This window comes from Balaenoptera acutorostrata, chromosome 15 (assembly GCF_949987535.1).
Source record: "Balaenoptera acutorostrata chromosome 15, mBalAcu1.1, whole genome shotgun sequence".
Classification (NCBI taxonomy): domain Eukaryota; kingdom Metazoa; phylum Chordata; class Mammalia; order Artiodactyla; family Balaenopteridae; genus Balaenoptera; species Balaenoptera acutorostrata.
In genome coordinates, this window is record NC_080078.1 from 23,621,872 (window position 1) to 23,635,798 (window position 13,927).

At 44.3% G+C, this 13,927-nt stretch overlaps 1 protein-coding gene and 1 non-coding gene across 4 annotated transcripts in view; one reads left to right on the forward strand and one right to left on the reverse strand.

The window, feature by feature from the left end:
- The window catches only part of IQCK (IQ motif containing K), a 137,379-nt gene that overhangs the window by 120,181 nt on the left and 3,271 nt on the right, over positions 1–13,927 (reverse strand). For 2 of the 3 annotated variants that reach the window (XM_057528806.1, XM_057528805.1), the window contains exons 2-4: positions 6,860–6,924; positions 4,708–4,837; positions 3,276–3,373 (exon numbers count right to left, since the gene is read on the reverse strand). In XM_057528806.1, the coding sequence (XP_057384789.1) occupies positions 3,276–3,373; positions 4,708–4,837; positions 6,860–6,924 (293 nt within the window). Of the gene's footprint in view, positions 1–2,844; positions 2,938–3,275; positions 3,374–4,707; positions 4,838–6,859; positions 6,925–13,927 lie in introns of all 3 variants that reach the window. The other variant, XM_007188434.3, reaches the window with a different exon arrangement.
- Positions 8,603–8,675, forward strand: TRNAW-CCA (transfer RNA tryptophan (anticodon CCA)). The gene has a single exon. It is a non-coding gene; the product is annotated as a tRNA-Trp (tRNA).

A 13,927-nucleotide genomic window follows, 5' to 3' on the forward strand; every position in this document is an offset into this window, starting at 1 on the left:
CCCATTGAAACTGTGCCCCATAGGGTTAACTGAAATTGGTGGCTAACAGAAATTCTTGAGCTTGTCTTGAGCAGATAAGGGAACTGCTTGTTAAAAGCCCCTCTGCTTATAACCTGCTTTCACTGATCAAGCATGCCTTAATTATTTTTGCAAATTGCATACCCTCCAAGCTTCATGTAGCCTAGATAATACATCACAAGACTCCGTAACCGCCTCCTATAGATAACACCTCTGACGTATGGGTTGCTATAGTAACGGTGGCTTAAGCTGTTTTTCAGAAACTTGGAGTCAGCTCTTGTCAAGTTCAAGCAGGCTAAAACTGGTTGGGACCACCGACCCTAAAACTGGGCCTACACAGTTGTCCGATGAATGACCTTGTGACGTCAGAGAGCCAAAAACTCCACCCTCATATCATGCTAGCACCTCTATTTTCTGAACATGCATCCCATGAAGAAAGAAGCAGGGGCTTCCCTGGTGGCGCAGTGGTTAGGAATCCGCCTGCTGATGCAGGGGACACCGGTTCAAGCCCTGGTCCGGGAAGATCCCACATGCCGCGGAGCAACTAAGCCCGTGCGCCACAACTACTGAAGCCTGCACACCTAGAGCCCGTGCTCTGCAACAGGAGAAGCCACCGCAATGAGAAACCCGCGCACCACCACAGACAGTAGCCCCCGCTCGCTGCAACTAGAGAAAGCCCACACGCAGCAACGAAGACCCAACGCACCCGAAAAAAAAAAAAAAAAAAAGAAAGAAGCATGTAACTCAGATATACCTGTGCAGAGCAGTGATTACCTCACCCTTTTCCTGCCTCCAATCACCTTCCCCTGGACCTCTGACGGCATACTCTTCACCCACAAATATCCCAAGCCCCTTGGCCTTTGGGGATGTGGACCTGAGACTTGTTATCCCATCTCCTCACTTGGCTGCCTGGTGAATAAACCCTTTCTCTGCTGCAAACTTCAGCGCCTTAGTATTTGGCTTGCTGTGCATCAGGCAAATGACCCTGGTTCAGTAACACCATGAGCAGGTGCTATGATCATCTTCATTTTACACATAAGGAAAAGATGGTGGCTCAGAAAGATGAAATAACTTGCCCAAGGCTGTACAGCCAGCTGGGGTGGAGGGAGATGTCAAAACCAGGTAACCCTGACTCCAGAGATGTGTTTTTAATCAATATGCCATAAACCAAAGCCCAATTTACTAGTTAATTGCATAATTAATATATAAGGAGGGCTAGGCAGTGGAATTTGCCACCCACTGCTCTCTTACATTGCCTAACTCACGAAATAGATGGATGTCTTCTTCTCTCACCCCCCTTCATGGCGTCCCTCCAGAGATGAGCCCAAGAGAACAGCCTTCCCAGGTAGAAGAAAGCTGGGTTTTGGTCAAGGACATAGTAGTAGAGGTGCTCCCCTGATGTCCAACAGTGCACTCATTTATTGAGGGCCAACTATATATTCATCAGGGGCTAGGTACTGGGTAGAATATACTAGGCACTGAATAGAGATACAAAAATAAATCAGAGAATCTGTCCTCAAGGAACTTAAAATACTGGGGGAGACAGACATGTATAAAATGAAGTGTATTTGTGGGTCAAGAATGTCTTAATTAAGGATGTCTTAATTTTCCACTAGAAGAGGAATAGATGAAATACTCTGAAATCTGAGGGCTGGGTTCAATTGCTTCCAGTTTGGGAATAGTAGGCCTAAAAGAGAAGCCACAGAGCTGAGTTTGGAAAAACAAATAGAACTTAAATATGCAGAGAAGAAGAACTCAAGGATTTTTTTCTTAAAAAAAAAAAAAAAAATGAAGGAACATATGCACAGAAGCCGTGAAGTACAGGGCAGGTACAGGGACCTCCAAGTGGTTCTATCTGCTGGAGGGTATCACCCCGGAAGGAGAACAGAGAGAGATGTCCTTCTAAGGAAGGAGGGAAAAGACTGTAGAAGCCCTTGAAAGCCAGGCTGAGGGGTCTTGGAGTCCTTATGTGGATCCACGGTTCTCAAACGGTGTCCCGTGGCCCAGCAGTGTACCCTAAACACCTCCTTCACAGGCGTGCTGCCTGGTTTCAGATCAACGTCTCGTAATTCGTTTCTGCTTCTACTAAAGACACAACTGTCACGGTGAGGCCTGTCAGAAGGAATGTTATGCTGAATGGATCAGTGGCAGTGAATTAGGGGGAGGTATAAAGTGGGGTGACTAAGATACAAGAGGGTCAGTATAAGGTCAAGGCAGCGCTAAAGGAAAGTTGAGTGTTTGCTAGAGCATGTGGAAACGTTGTCTCTTCGGTATATAAAAGCATCAGGACAGTATCCTCTTCTCACAGAGAGATCCTGTGCTGAAGGGCAACCAAGCAGGTGACACCATTACCTGTGAATGCTTTAAAGACGTGTGTCAAACAAATTGGGGTTTGCACTGTAGTTACGGCCAACTTTTTAAAATATCATTATGAATCATTCAATTTGGATTTGAATCCTAGCTCTGCCATTCACCCTTGATCACCTTTCTGAATCTATCTGTTCGTCTGTTTTCTCATCTGCAAAATACAGACGATATGAATCGAGAGGAACCTCACAGGACTGTTGGGAGTGATGATAAAGCCCTAAGCAAAGCACCCAGCAGAGCAAGCACTTGGTCAACGTGAAATGTTGCTGTTTTACTCTCTGCGTATAGGTCATCCAAAATTCTAGTACTGTGCAAGGAACACACACACCCGACGTATCCTGCCAACTGCAGAAAAGAGGGAGCCTCTGGGGTATTTATGTGGCGGTGTGCCAGGACTGGAACTCGATTCGTACAGATAACTGGCTGCAGTATAATAATGACCAGTCACCGAGCACTCACCATGGGCCAGGCCTCTCCTGAAGCAAGTACATTCGTGGCATTTGGCATGAAGTGGAGTAGGGAGAGGCCCGAGGTGGGAAGGTCAATCCGGAGCTGGATAAGAGGGAAGGAGACCTATAATCTGTGCATGTCATAACGGGAGCAGGAAGACCCAAGAAACCTGGCAGATGCCAACTGCCCAGGAGAAGGGCAGGCAGGGAGGCCAAGCGAGGCAGAAAACCTCCCCAGAGCCAGGTGGCCAGACAGATGGCAGTGCGTGTGTGTGCACAACTAGATGTCCCGGCCGGAGTTGGATAAGTGACTGAAACAAGGCTTTCCCTCCCAAAGGGATCGTTTTGAAAACAGCCACTTGATGGTACTAAGATAATGAGCTACCGCCTGATAAAAATGAATTATTGAGCATTTAGAAATAAAGAAACAAAACAACTGACCTCAAAACATTTTTCTTTCTTTGCTTGGTGAAGCAGTCTAGCCATTCCGGGAAGCAGAACTGGAAAGATGAATGTTTCCAAATATTCTTTGGGGGAACCTAAAACAAACAAAAAATTCCCACCAAAAGTCCAAAATGGCTCAAGTTAATTTGGGAGAAACATTTGTTTCTGAACAAAAAAAGGTATTCTCCATTAAACAACATGACCATAAATGTTATATTTTACTCTGGACTGCTGAGTTGGGCTGATTACCGCAGAAACTTAAAATATCCCCCTGAGCCTCTGTATTCTGTTGGGGCTGTAGACCGGGTCCCACACGGGGCCGGGGCCACAGGCACAGCCAGGAGGCCGGTGTAGCTGGAGGGAGATACGCAAGGGGAGTGTGGTAGGAACTGAGGTCAGAGGGGAACGGGGCGGGGGTACAAGGACCTAAGGGCGCAGTAATAGTGGTTACCAAAGCCCAAAGCCCAAAGCCCACTAGCTGAGGGAAAAGAACAAGCCAGCGGGAGAGGGCCTGACACCAGGGAGGGCGAGGAACAGGGACTCAGGGAGGAAGACGAGGACGCCTGCATCTCTGGCTTCCACACACAAAGCAAGACAGCATGATATTTTCTTTTACTCTTCACATTTTCCCCCTTTGTATGTAATGTAGAACTTAAGTATGCTTGTTATTGATCATCTTTCTTCCTTTTCAACCTTAAAGATACATCAGTGGACCCCAAGGGGGGAAAGCAGGAGGGCGGGTGGGATGAAGTGGGAGATTGGGATTGACATATATACACTAACATGTATAAAATAGATAACTAATAGGAACCTGCTGTATAAAAAAATAAATAAAATAAAATTCAAAACAGAAAAGATACATCAGTGGAATAAAGGCTACTTCTCTTAAAAATAAAAATTAGGGGCTTCCCTGGTGGCACAGTGGTTAAGAATCCGCCTGCCAATGCAGGGGACACGGGTTCGAGCCCTGGTCTGGGAAGATCCCACATGCCGCAGAGCAGCTAAGCCTGTGTGCCACAACTACTTAGCCTGCGCTCTAGAGCCCACGAGCCACAACTACTGAGCCCACGTGCCACAACTATTGAAGCCCGTGCGCCTAGAGTCCGTGCTCCGCAACGAGGGCACCGCAATGAGAAGCCCACGCACCGCAACGAAGAGCAGCCCCTGCTCGCTGCAACTAGAGAAAGCCCGCGGGCAGCAATGAAGACCCAATGCAGCCAAAAATAAATAAATAAATAAATAAATAAATCTATTAAAAAATAAATAAATAAAAAATAAAAATATATAAAAATAAAAATTAAAACAAGAACGCATTCTTTCTTATTACGTGGTCCCCCTGAGGTCTATCTGTCCACCCTGTCGCCACCCCATGGTTTTGCAATGTTACAAATCCTGAACTACAGAGCTGAGATCGCACTTCCTTACGTACATGTTTCTGGGTCGATTGTTTCCCGTTTAGCTTGAGGACAGGATACTTGTGGGACCACAGCTAAAGGAGGAGCTGGGTAAAGGTGTTCCGTGTTGAAGCCGTAGAAAACCCTTTCCACCGATGGCGACGCCTGGGGTGGTGGTGGGGAGGGAAATCAATTCATGTAGTTTAAATCATTGTATTTTCTTTTATAATATAACAAAGAATAAAAGTCTGTGTCAGAATTTAGGTTCAAGGGGGTATACTGAGCACAAATCTTTCTCTCTCTTCTCTCTCAAGACACCTATAAAGGACAACTGAGAAATAAACCCATAACAAACACTGGGAGGGCTGTCAGTGGATGAGAGATCTCCAGACATTTCCAAAAGAAACAGAATAGGGCTTCCCTCGTGGCGCAGTGGTTAAGAATCCGCCTGCCAATGCAGGGGACATGGGTTCCAGCCCTGGTCCAGGAAGATCCCACATGCCGCGGATCAACTAAGCCTGTGCGCCACAACTACTGAGCCTGCGCTCTAGAGCCTGCCAACCACAACTACTGAGCCCGTGTGCCACAACTACTGAAGCCCACATGCCTAGAGCCCATCCTCCGCAACAAGAGAAGCCACCGCAATGAGAAGCCCGCGCACCACAGCAAAGAGTAGCCCCCGCTCGCCGCAACTAGAGAAAGCCTGGGCGCAGCAACGAAGACCCAACACAGCCAAAAATAAATAAATAAACAAATAAATTTACAAAAGAAACAGAATAAAGTCTGTTGTCAGATGAGAGGAGGAGTGGCAGGTCAGAATCCACAGGAGGAAACTGCCCCCAGAAGACGAGAGTCCACATTCCCACCAGAATTCCAAAGGGCTTCATAGGTTCAGTTCCTCAGAGTGTGGGAATGAGAAAGCAAACAATATACAGGAGGGGTTAAGTGAAAATCTGGCTGGGGACCCCTTGGCCTGCTGCCCCATACCCCCTCCTCCTGCTTCTGCCCCCTTTGGCATTCACAGCAGCTTTTTATACCTTGCTCTCCCTCCTTTTCAATGAATCTTCTGTAAACAAATTAAACAAACAGCCTGGGAAGGAGTAGAACTACTCAGGGTGCCATTTTGGTGGTCAAGAGAAAAAAAAACCTCAACATTGATTTGGAGGCTCCCAGCCCAGTCCCCAAATAGGGAGTCCCTGTCTGCTGACCCTGAAGAAAAGTCCGCCAGTGGACAATCACTCCCCATGAGCTCCCAGTCAGTGTATCTATTCATGGAAGAGACCCATCCAGAAAACAAACCAACATGTATGACAGTAGAAGAAAACTATACCAACTATGTAGAAATATCCACTCAGGCCTGCATTTTAAATTTTGAATAAATAATCAAAACTTTCTACATAGATGAAGAACATCAACAGCATAAAAGACAAGGATCAAGATCTATAAAGAACTGACCCTGAAGAAGCAAAAATAATTCAGGGGAGAGAACTGTAATTAGTATCTGCAGAGAAATTTGAGAAAGCATTGCATTCACAAAGCAAGAACAGGATGCTATGAAAAAGGAACAATCACAGGCCAAGGAAGTTCTTAGACACAGAATCTCTAATGGGGGCAGCTGCAGTGACATATTGAAGTCCAGTGACTTAGGTTTTTGTCCCATCCCTGTGACCCTGCTCAAGTCCCTTCATCTCTCAGAACCTTACCTTTTTATTTTAAACTCCATTAAGTCCCTATTTTACTCCAAGCATACTGCCTTAGGGCCTCCCTTCCTGGCTCCTTGTCCTTGGCCCTCTCTCCTTCCTTAGTACAGTCTTAGCCCACCCAGTTATGCAAAAAGAAATCTGCTCCATCTGCAAAACTGTCCCCAACGTGGACATGATGTTGAATCCACTGCAAAGGCCTTCCTCATCTAGGATCTCATTTGAGCCCTACAAAGGCCCTGTGAGTTAGTCAAGGATTATCTGCTCCATTTAACAGATGCAGAAACTGAGGCTCAAAGTGGTTGTGTGATGCCCTTTAAGTCACATCATTAGCAGCAGAGGTATGACTGGCCCTGTTTCTGGTGCTGGTTCCAGTGCCTTTCCTTTCCCCCTCCCTGACTCATGACACTGTCTGATGCTCACCAGCCACCAGTGCTGTTTTCGTGTAAGAACCTTTCAGTTAGGTTGGGGCCCGGGTGATACTCACAGTAACCGCAGCTTCTTGTTTGACTTTATATCCTTCTGGAAAGGGAGGCAGCTCAGCTTCATACTCTGAAGGGAGTGGGGGGGAAAAAAAACCCCTCAATTCCATACTTCATTAAAGCTTGTGGATAATTCCCTTTCCTCTGAATAAAATACCTTAAATTTTATTTTGGTTGGTGGTTTACAAAAATGAAAAAACAATTGGCCATTACAGGGTGTTTATTTAAAATGGGTAAGAGATGATTCTTCTCTTGCATGAAAGACTCCAGGCTTTATGCAAGAGTTTGAGACTCTTCCCAAGAAGGTAGATTTAGATTTTGCCCACCAAATTATAACTACAAGGGATAAAAAGAGGAAGAAAATGAGGAGGGTGGCGAAGGGAAGACACCAACAGCATACAGGAAGGAGAGGGGAGAAAAAGAAGAAGAGGAGAGTGTTAGGTATAGGGGGGCAGAATAAAAGAGACAGAGGCAAGATGAGCCATCTCAGACAGACATGGGGATGGGCGTGAAGTTAAGGCTGCCAGATTGGGGTATACGGCTGGAAAAGCAATCCCGTAAACCCTTGCTAGTCGAAGCATTGCCCACGGACCAGCAGCATCGGCATCCCTGGGGAGTTAGAAATGCAACATCTCAAGCCCCACCCCAGATCTGCTGAATATGAATCTGCATTTTAACGAGACCCCCAGGTAACCTGCATGCACTTAAAATTGGAGAGGTTCTACTCCAGTAAGTTTCCATCTTGGCTGTACATTATAATCACCCAGGAGATTTTTGAAAATGCTAATGTCTTGGCCCGACCCCAGAAATTTTGATTCAATAAGTCTGGGGCAAGAGGCTGGGAATCAGTATTTTTAAAGTCCTCCAGCTGATTCTAACATGCAGTGAGTTGAAGAACAATTGCCAGGTTTCAAGACTGATCACGGTCAACCTGCTGGGGAGCTTAATGCAAAGAATATTCCACATAAGTTCTACAGCATAACAACAACTATTGCTGAGAGAGAGACAGAAAGAAAATGCCCATGACTATATTGGTTACACCCCAAGGGAAAGACTGGTAGAAATATTTCCGGAAAGGTCAATGCTTCAAAGGCAATTGCATAGTTGCTTTGCAGTGATGAGGGAAAACAAAGTTTCTGGGTGAGATGGGGTTGATGCATTTGTATTGGAGGCAAGTTTTATTCCATTACCTAGTTCCTTATCAGGTGGTAGAGCAATTCTCAACTTTTTTTCAATTCCTAGGTATCAGGTTGGGGACTAGTATGTCAGGATGCAGGTTTTAAGCAATTTTGATTCCCAATACTAGCTAGAATAGGTTTCTAGTGCTGTGTAACAAATTACCACAAACTTAGCAACTTAACACAAATTTATTATCTCACAGTTCCCAAGGGTCATGAGTCTGGGTATGGGTCGGGGTCTCATCAGGCTGAAATCAACGTGTTGGCCGTGGCTGTGATCTCATCTGACGGCTGGGGTCCTCTTCCAAGTTCACTGATTGTTGGTGGGATTCAGTTTCTTGTGGATGTAGCTCTGAAGTTCCCATTTTCTTTTGGCTTGTTATGGGGACTGCTCTCAGCACCTAGAGGCTGGCCGCCCTCAGGTCCAGGCAGCTCACTCTTGGATATTTGCTACTTCAAAGCAACAGTCGTCTCTTCTGCTTGAATCTCTCTGACTTCTTTTAAGGGCTCACCTGATTAGGTCAGGCCCACCTACAATAGTCTTCTTAATTTAAAGTCAATTGAGGGAATTCCCTGGTAGTCCAGTGGTTAGGACTCTGAGCTTCCAATGCTGGGGTCCTGGGTTCGATCCCTGGTCAGGGAATTAAAATCCCACAAGCTGTGCAGTGTGGCCAAAAAACAAAACAAATAAACAAAAAAAAGTACAGATTCAATTAGAAAAAAAAAAATAAAGTCAACTGATTACACACTTTAATTACATCTGAAAAATCCTTTGACAGCAGTGCCTAAATTAGTTTCTGATTGGATAACTGGGAGGTATGTGCACTAGGGGCAGGAATCTTGGGGGCCATCTGAGAATTCTGCCCACCACAGCAACTCTAGCTCTACCACTTTATTTCTTCCTCTCAAGCAAAAATGTAAATTCACCTTCTTCCCCCAAACACTGAGAATCACCAACGTGGTATGAAAACTATTTGTTTGGATTTAAGATACATTTATAGCTTTGATTACAAAGGCAATACATGCTTATTATGAGAAAAATTCCAAATAATACGGAGATGGCTTATGTAGAATCTAAGTCATACCTAATCCCATTACAACCCATAACCATTGTTGGAATTGGCATAGATTCAACCAAAACTTTTCCAATGCATTTACTAACATTTGTGTATAATTCACAAATACATTCATTCACTTTAGATATCCTAGACTAGGTCAAATCATCCGAGCATAGAACTTGATAACACTGTGTCCTTACTCTGCATAACTCATATTAAGTCTTACCCTTATTTGAAATTTGTAAAAATTAATGAGTATCTCTTCTAAAAGACTGTGTTCTTTTTGGGGGGTGGGATGTGGATGTACCTGGGTCTGTTTGTGCTCACCATCGCAATTCCCAAAGAATATGAAGCTGAATGAATGTACTTTTTTTTTTTTTTAATTTAAATTTTTTGGCTGCACAGCATGTGGGATTTTAGTTGCCCGACCAGGGATCGAACCCACGTCCCCTGCATTGGAAGTGTGGAGTCTTAACCATGCTTGGACCGCCAGGGAAGTCAGTAGCTGAATGAATGAAGCAATGAATGAATGAATGAACAAAACAAACACTACAGCAAGTTACTTCTGACTCTTTATCAATTCATTCATCCGTATTTATTGAGAGCCCACTATGTGCCAGAATCCATTCTAGGCGCTGAATCATGGAACTCGTTCAGTGCTGCTACTATATGAGGTGCTTCATTTATTTAACCAGTGTACTCTTAGTGGGCTTTTAGGTTGCTTCCAATTTTTCATTATTACAAACAATGCTATCGTAAGCATCTTTATACATACATCATTGATCAGAAAGGAGGTACTTTTGTAGGATTAACTCTTTCTTTCAAAGAAAAAAAAATTTTTAATAATTTAAAATTTAAAATTTGGGCCAAATTGCCAAATTTTCCTCCAAAAGGTTTATAATAATTCACACTCCTAATAGTAAGTCTGCCTGTTTCTCTAGGGTATAACCGATCTCATACATATTTAAAATGATACTTTACTTTTATTTATATTTCTTTAATTATGATTTATTTGCCATTTATATTTTTCCCAAGGAGAAATTTGATGGAAAATATACAAACTTTTTCATCCTACAACCACAAAAGATATACAGTTATATGATTATCTAGAAGTATGGAAAAATACATTTGCTTCAGGACAATCTGATGTGTTTTTTATTTCAAGCCTCTGTAAGATTTAAGAGAATCTGGCATATTTGAGAATTTGTCACTGTCACCTTGCGATTTCAATTTAAAACATATAATTGATTACAGACTGATGCTTTTAAATTGAAAGCCATATAATTTTGCATGAATTTATTAAGTTTGTAGAGTACTGAAGAAAAATTTGCTGGTTTGGCATTAGAAATTCTTAAGAAAATCAGTTATATTAAATTTACAAATGTTTACAATCTTTTAGTTACCTAAGCTTGTAAATTGGATTCCAGGTGTCCCCCACTTTTCGAAAGTTTGCTTTACGCACTTCACTTTTACAAAAGACCTACAATAGTACCTGTTTTCGCTAACCAAGGGAAATCCAAAGGGCATTTTTGCTTTAACAGAAAAGGTGAAAAGTGAAGAGCACGATCAGCGTTTGTCTTGCAGCGAACTGTTACAGAGGAAGTGTGCATTCCGAGCAGTGGAGTGGCCCCAAGCTCCTTCCCCTGGAGCTACACTCAGCATTTCAGCACCACGCCACCATAGTTTTGAACTGTCTGTGAACATCTGTACTTTTTCTCGATTTAGTCTGTGCATCCTTTAGCAAGATGTGTCCTAAGGTAATCATTTCTTTGCTTTATGCCATTTTGGCTTACGAAAGTTTTCACAGGAACTCTACTTCTGGGTAGCAGGGAGAACCTGTAATTGGTTAGGGGAATTTAATGTTACATGCATTTAAAACGAACATTAATCTAAGAGCAAGTAAACGTAGTTGTTCATTTTATACAACAAAGGCAACATTATGTAAGAGGCAGAGCAGAAAGAACCTATAACCCTGTTGGGGGAACAGAGCCCTTGTGTTCAAATTGGAACCTCCCTGCCGCCATGCTCCAGGCACGTGAGGTGATGAAATGTCTTTATTGCTCAGGCCACTATTAGTCGGGCTTTCTGTGACTTGCAGCTGAACATGTTCCTAAATGAAACAGCAATTAAAATGCAGTGTTCACCAACAGTGGCCTACTGCAAAGGGATGAACCAGGAAGATGGAGGCTGGAAGTGAATCTAACGAACACTTAGCCAGCATATACTACGGCAAGGGGATGTACAAGGTGCTGCGGGGACAGATGAAGAAGGCAGAAGAGCTTGTGTCCTGGTGAGGGGATGGACAGTAAGAGCCAGTGGTTAGAAGATGTGAAAGTGATGCCGTAGAGGGCTGCACTCAGGAAGCACCAAGGAGGGGCTTCAAAATCAGCGTGAAGAATAATAGAAGGCTTTCCAGAAGAGGGGCCACTTGGGCTGAGTCTTGAAAGATGAAGATGAGAAGGCAGAGATGTTCCAGTAAGAGGCAAAGCTTGTGCAAAGGTGCGGAGGAATGGAACAGTGTGGTGTGCTGGAGGAGTAGTTTCTTATGGCTAAAGGTACACAGCACAGGACAGTGATACTATGCCTTGTCCCTTGCCTAGAGAGTGTATTTAAAATGCAGAGCTTAGGGACTCACCCCCAAGGAGTGGGGTGAATCATCACACCACAGGAATCTGCACTTTAGCAAGTATCTGCGATATTGTGATGTGGGTTCTCCAGGTCTACACTTTGGAGCACGCTGCTATGTTGCTTAAGGGCTTGAACTTGAGTGTCACACACATCTGAGCTGGAGTCTGGTTCTACCACTTACTTTGGACAAGTTTCCTAAGCTCTCTATGCCTCAATTTCCTTATCTGTTTAAACCACCAAGTTACTGAGAGGTTTAAACAAGAGGAAAAGCAAGCACCTAGCACAGGTGCCTAGCAAGCCTGGCACATAGAAGGGCAGCTCAATAAATGTTAGCCATTAGGATGATTTGGACAAATGGTAGGTGATGAATCCAAAAAAAAGAGACAGAGACAAAATCATTAAAGGGCTTAGGTGTTAAGCTAAGAAGTTTATGTTTACCATGAAAGCTGTAAAAATCATTGTAGGTCATGGCATGATGTGATCAGATTTGAATTTGAGAGAGGTTCCTGTAGAAGACAGTCTGGAAGGAAGCCTTCCCCAACTAAAAAGCTACAGCAGCAATCCAAACAGGGAGTGGTAAGGGCCATGAGAACTAGGGGCTGAGGAGTTGGGGGTTACAGGAGACGTTGAGCCGGTAGGATCTATAGGGACTGGAGAATGAACGTAGGGATCATGGAAAGTGAAAGGGAAGCATGCAAGATGAATCTCTGACTTCTGGACTGGGCAGTGGAGTTTATGATAGAGAGTAATTGTTGGTGTTTAGGACAGTGCCTGGGGTCGTGCCTGGTCCAGCACTTAAAATAACTCCCAGCACTGGTAGATATGATGATTCATGCATGAGAATGATTTCATTGGAGCCATGAAGTAGGAGCTCATGGGTTGATAAGGGAATGGGAATGACAGTGGTGCGAACACGAGTTCTTTCCAGAAGCTTGGCTTCAGAAGGTACGAGGGATAGACAAGAGCTAGATGACAGGGGTCAAGGGAGAGGTTTTCCCCAAGATGACTGACTAGAGGATGCTTGGAGGGAAAAGCCAGTAGAGAAGTTAAAGATGTTGGAGAGGTGAGTGATAGAGCAGGATGCTGGGATAGCGAGAGGATGGCCCCAAAGCACAGATGCAGGGCTGAGCTGTGCGGGTAGCGGGATAAATACTTCTTCCATACGTGCAGATGCAAATATGTTTGCTGGTATCAGGAAGCTGGAGGATCCCCTCCCCACTCTTGATCGCCTGACTATTCTCAGTGAATGCCTCCTCCATCTGCCAAGTGGTCTCACGCCAAGTAAGAGGAGTGGAGTAAAAACTGGGGACTAGTAGATGCAGGCAAAGGGAGAAGGCACTTATGGATGTTGACCGATAAGCACTGCTGAGAGCCACCTGGTGTCACTTCTCTCCAGCTGTGCTCAGCTGCTGTGCTAGGGGAAAAAGCATTGATTCAGAACTGGACCATGCTGTTATCTGGCAGGTGGGAAGAAGGGACCTGATTTCACAACAGCACTGAGCGCTGAGGCCAGAGACTAGTGTTTGGAGTGATGAACCAATGGCAATAATAAGGATGCCGGGGCTTCCCTGGTGGCACAGTGGTTGAGAATCTGCCTGCCAATGCAGGGGACACGGGTTCGAGCCCTGGTCTGGGAAGATCCCACATGCTGCGGAGCAACTAGGTCCGTGCACCACAACTACTGAGCCTGCGCGTCTGGAGCCTGTGCTCCGCAACAAGAGAGGCCGCGATAGTGAGAGGCCCGCGCACCACAATGAAGAGTGGCCCCCGCTTGCCACAACTAGAGAAAGCCCTCGCACAGAAACGAAGACCCAACACAGCCAAAAATAAATAAATAAATAAAATAATCAATTAAAAAAAAAAAATAAGGATGCCGATGGCAGTAATAGCAGCAATATCAGAATATAAGACTGTAAGATCCAAATACTTTGAATCAGTCCTGGTTAAAACCATAGTTAAAAATCATTGTCATAAGCAACTACAAGACTTAATTAGAAGTCTTGGCAGGAAAGACGTTTATTGATACTAATACAGGTGCTTTTGAGAATAAAAAGCCCTAGATTCGTTGTCACTGGAAAGATAAGAAAACTGAAGAACATTCACAAGTAAGTCATCATACACACACACACACACACACACACACACACACACACACACACAGCACTAGCCAGGTAGAATAAAGGTCTTAATAATACCTATTCTGTATCTC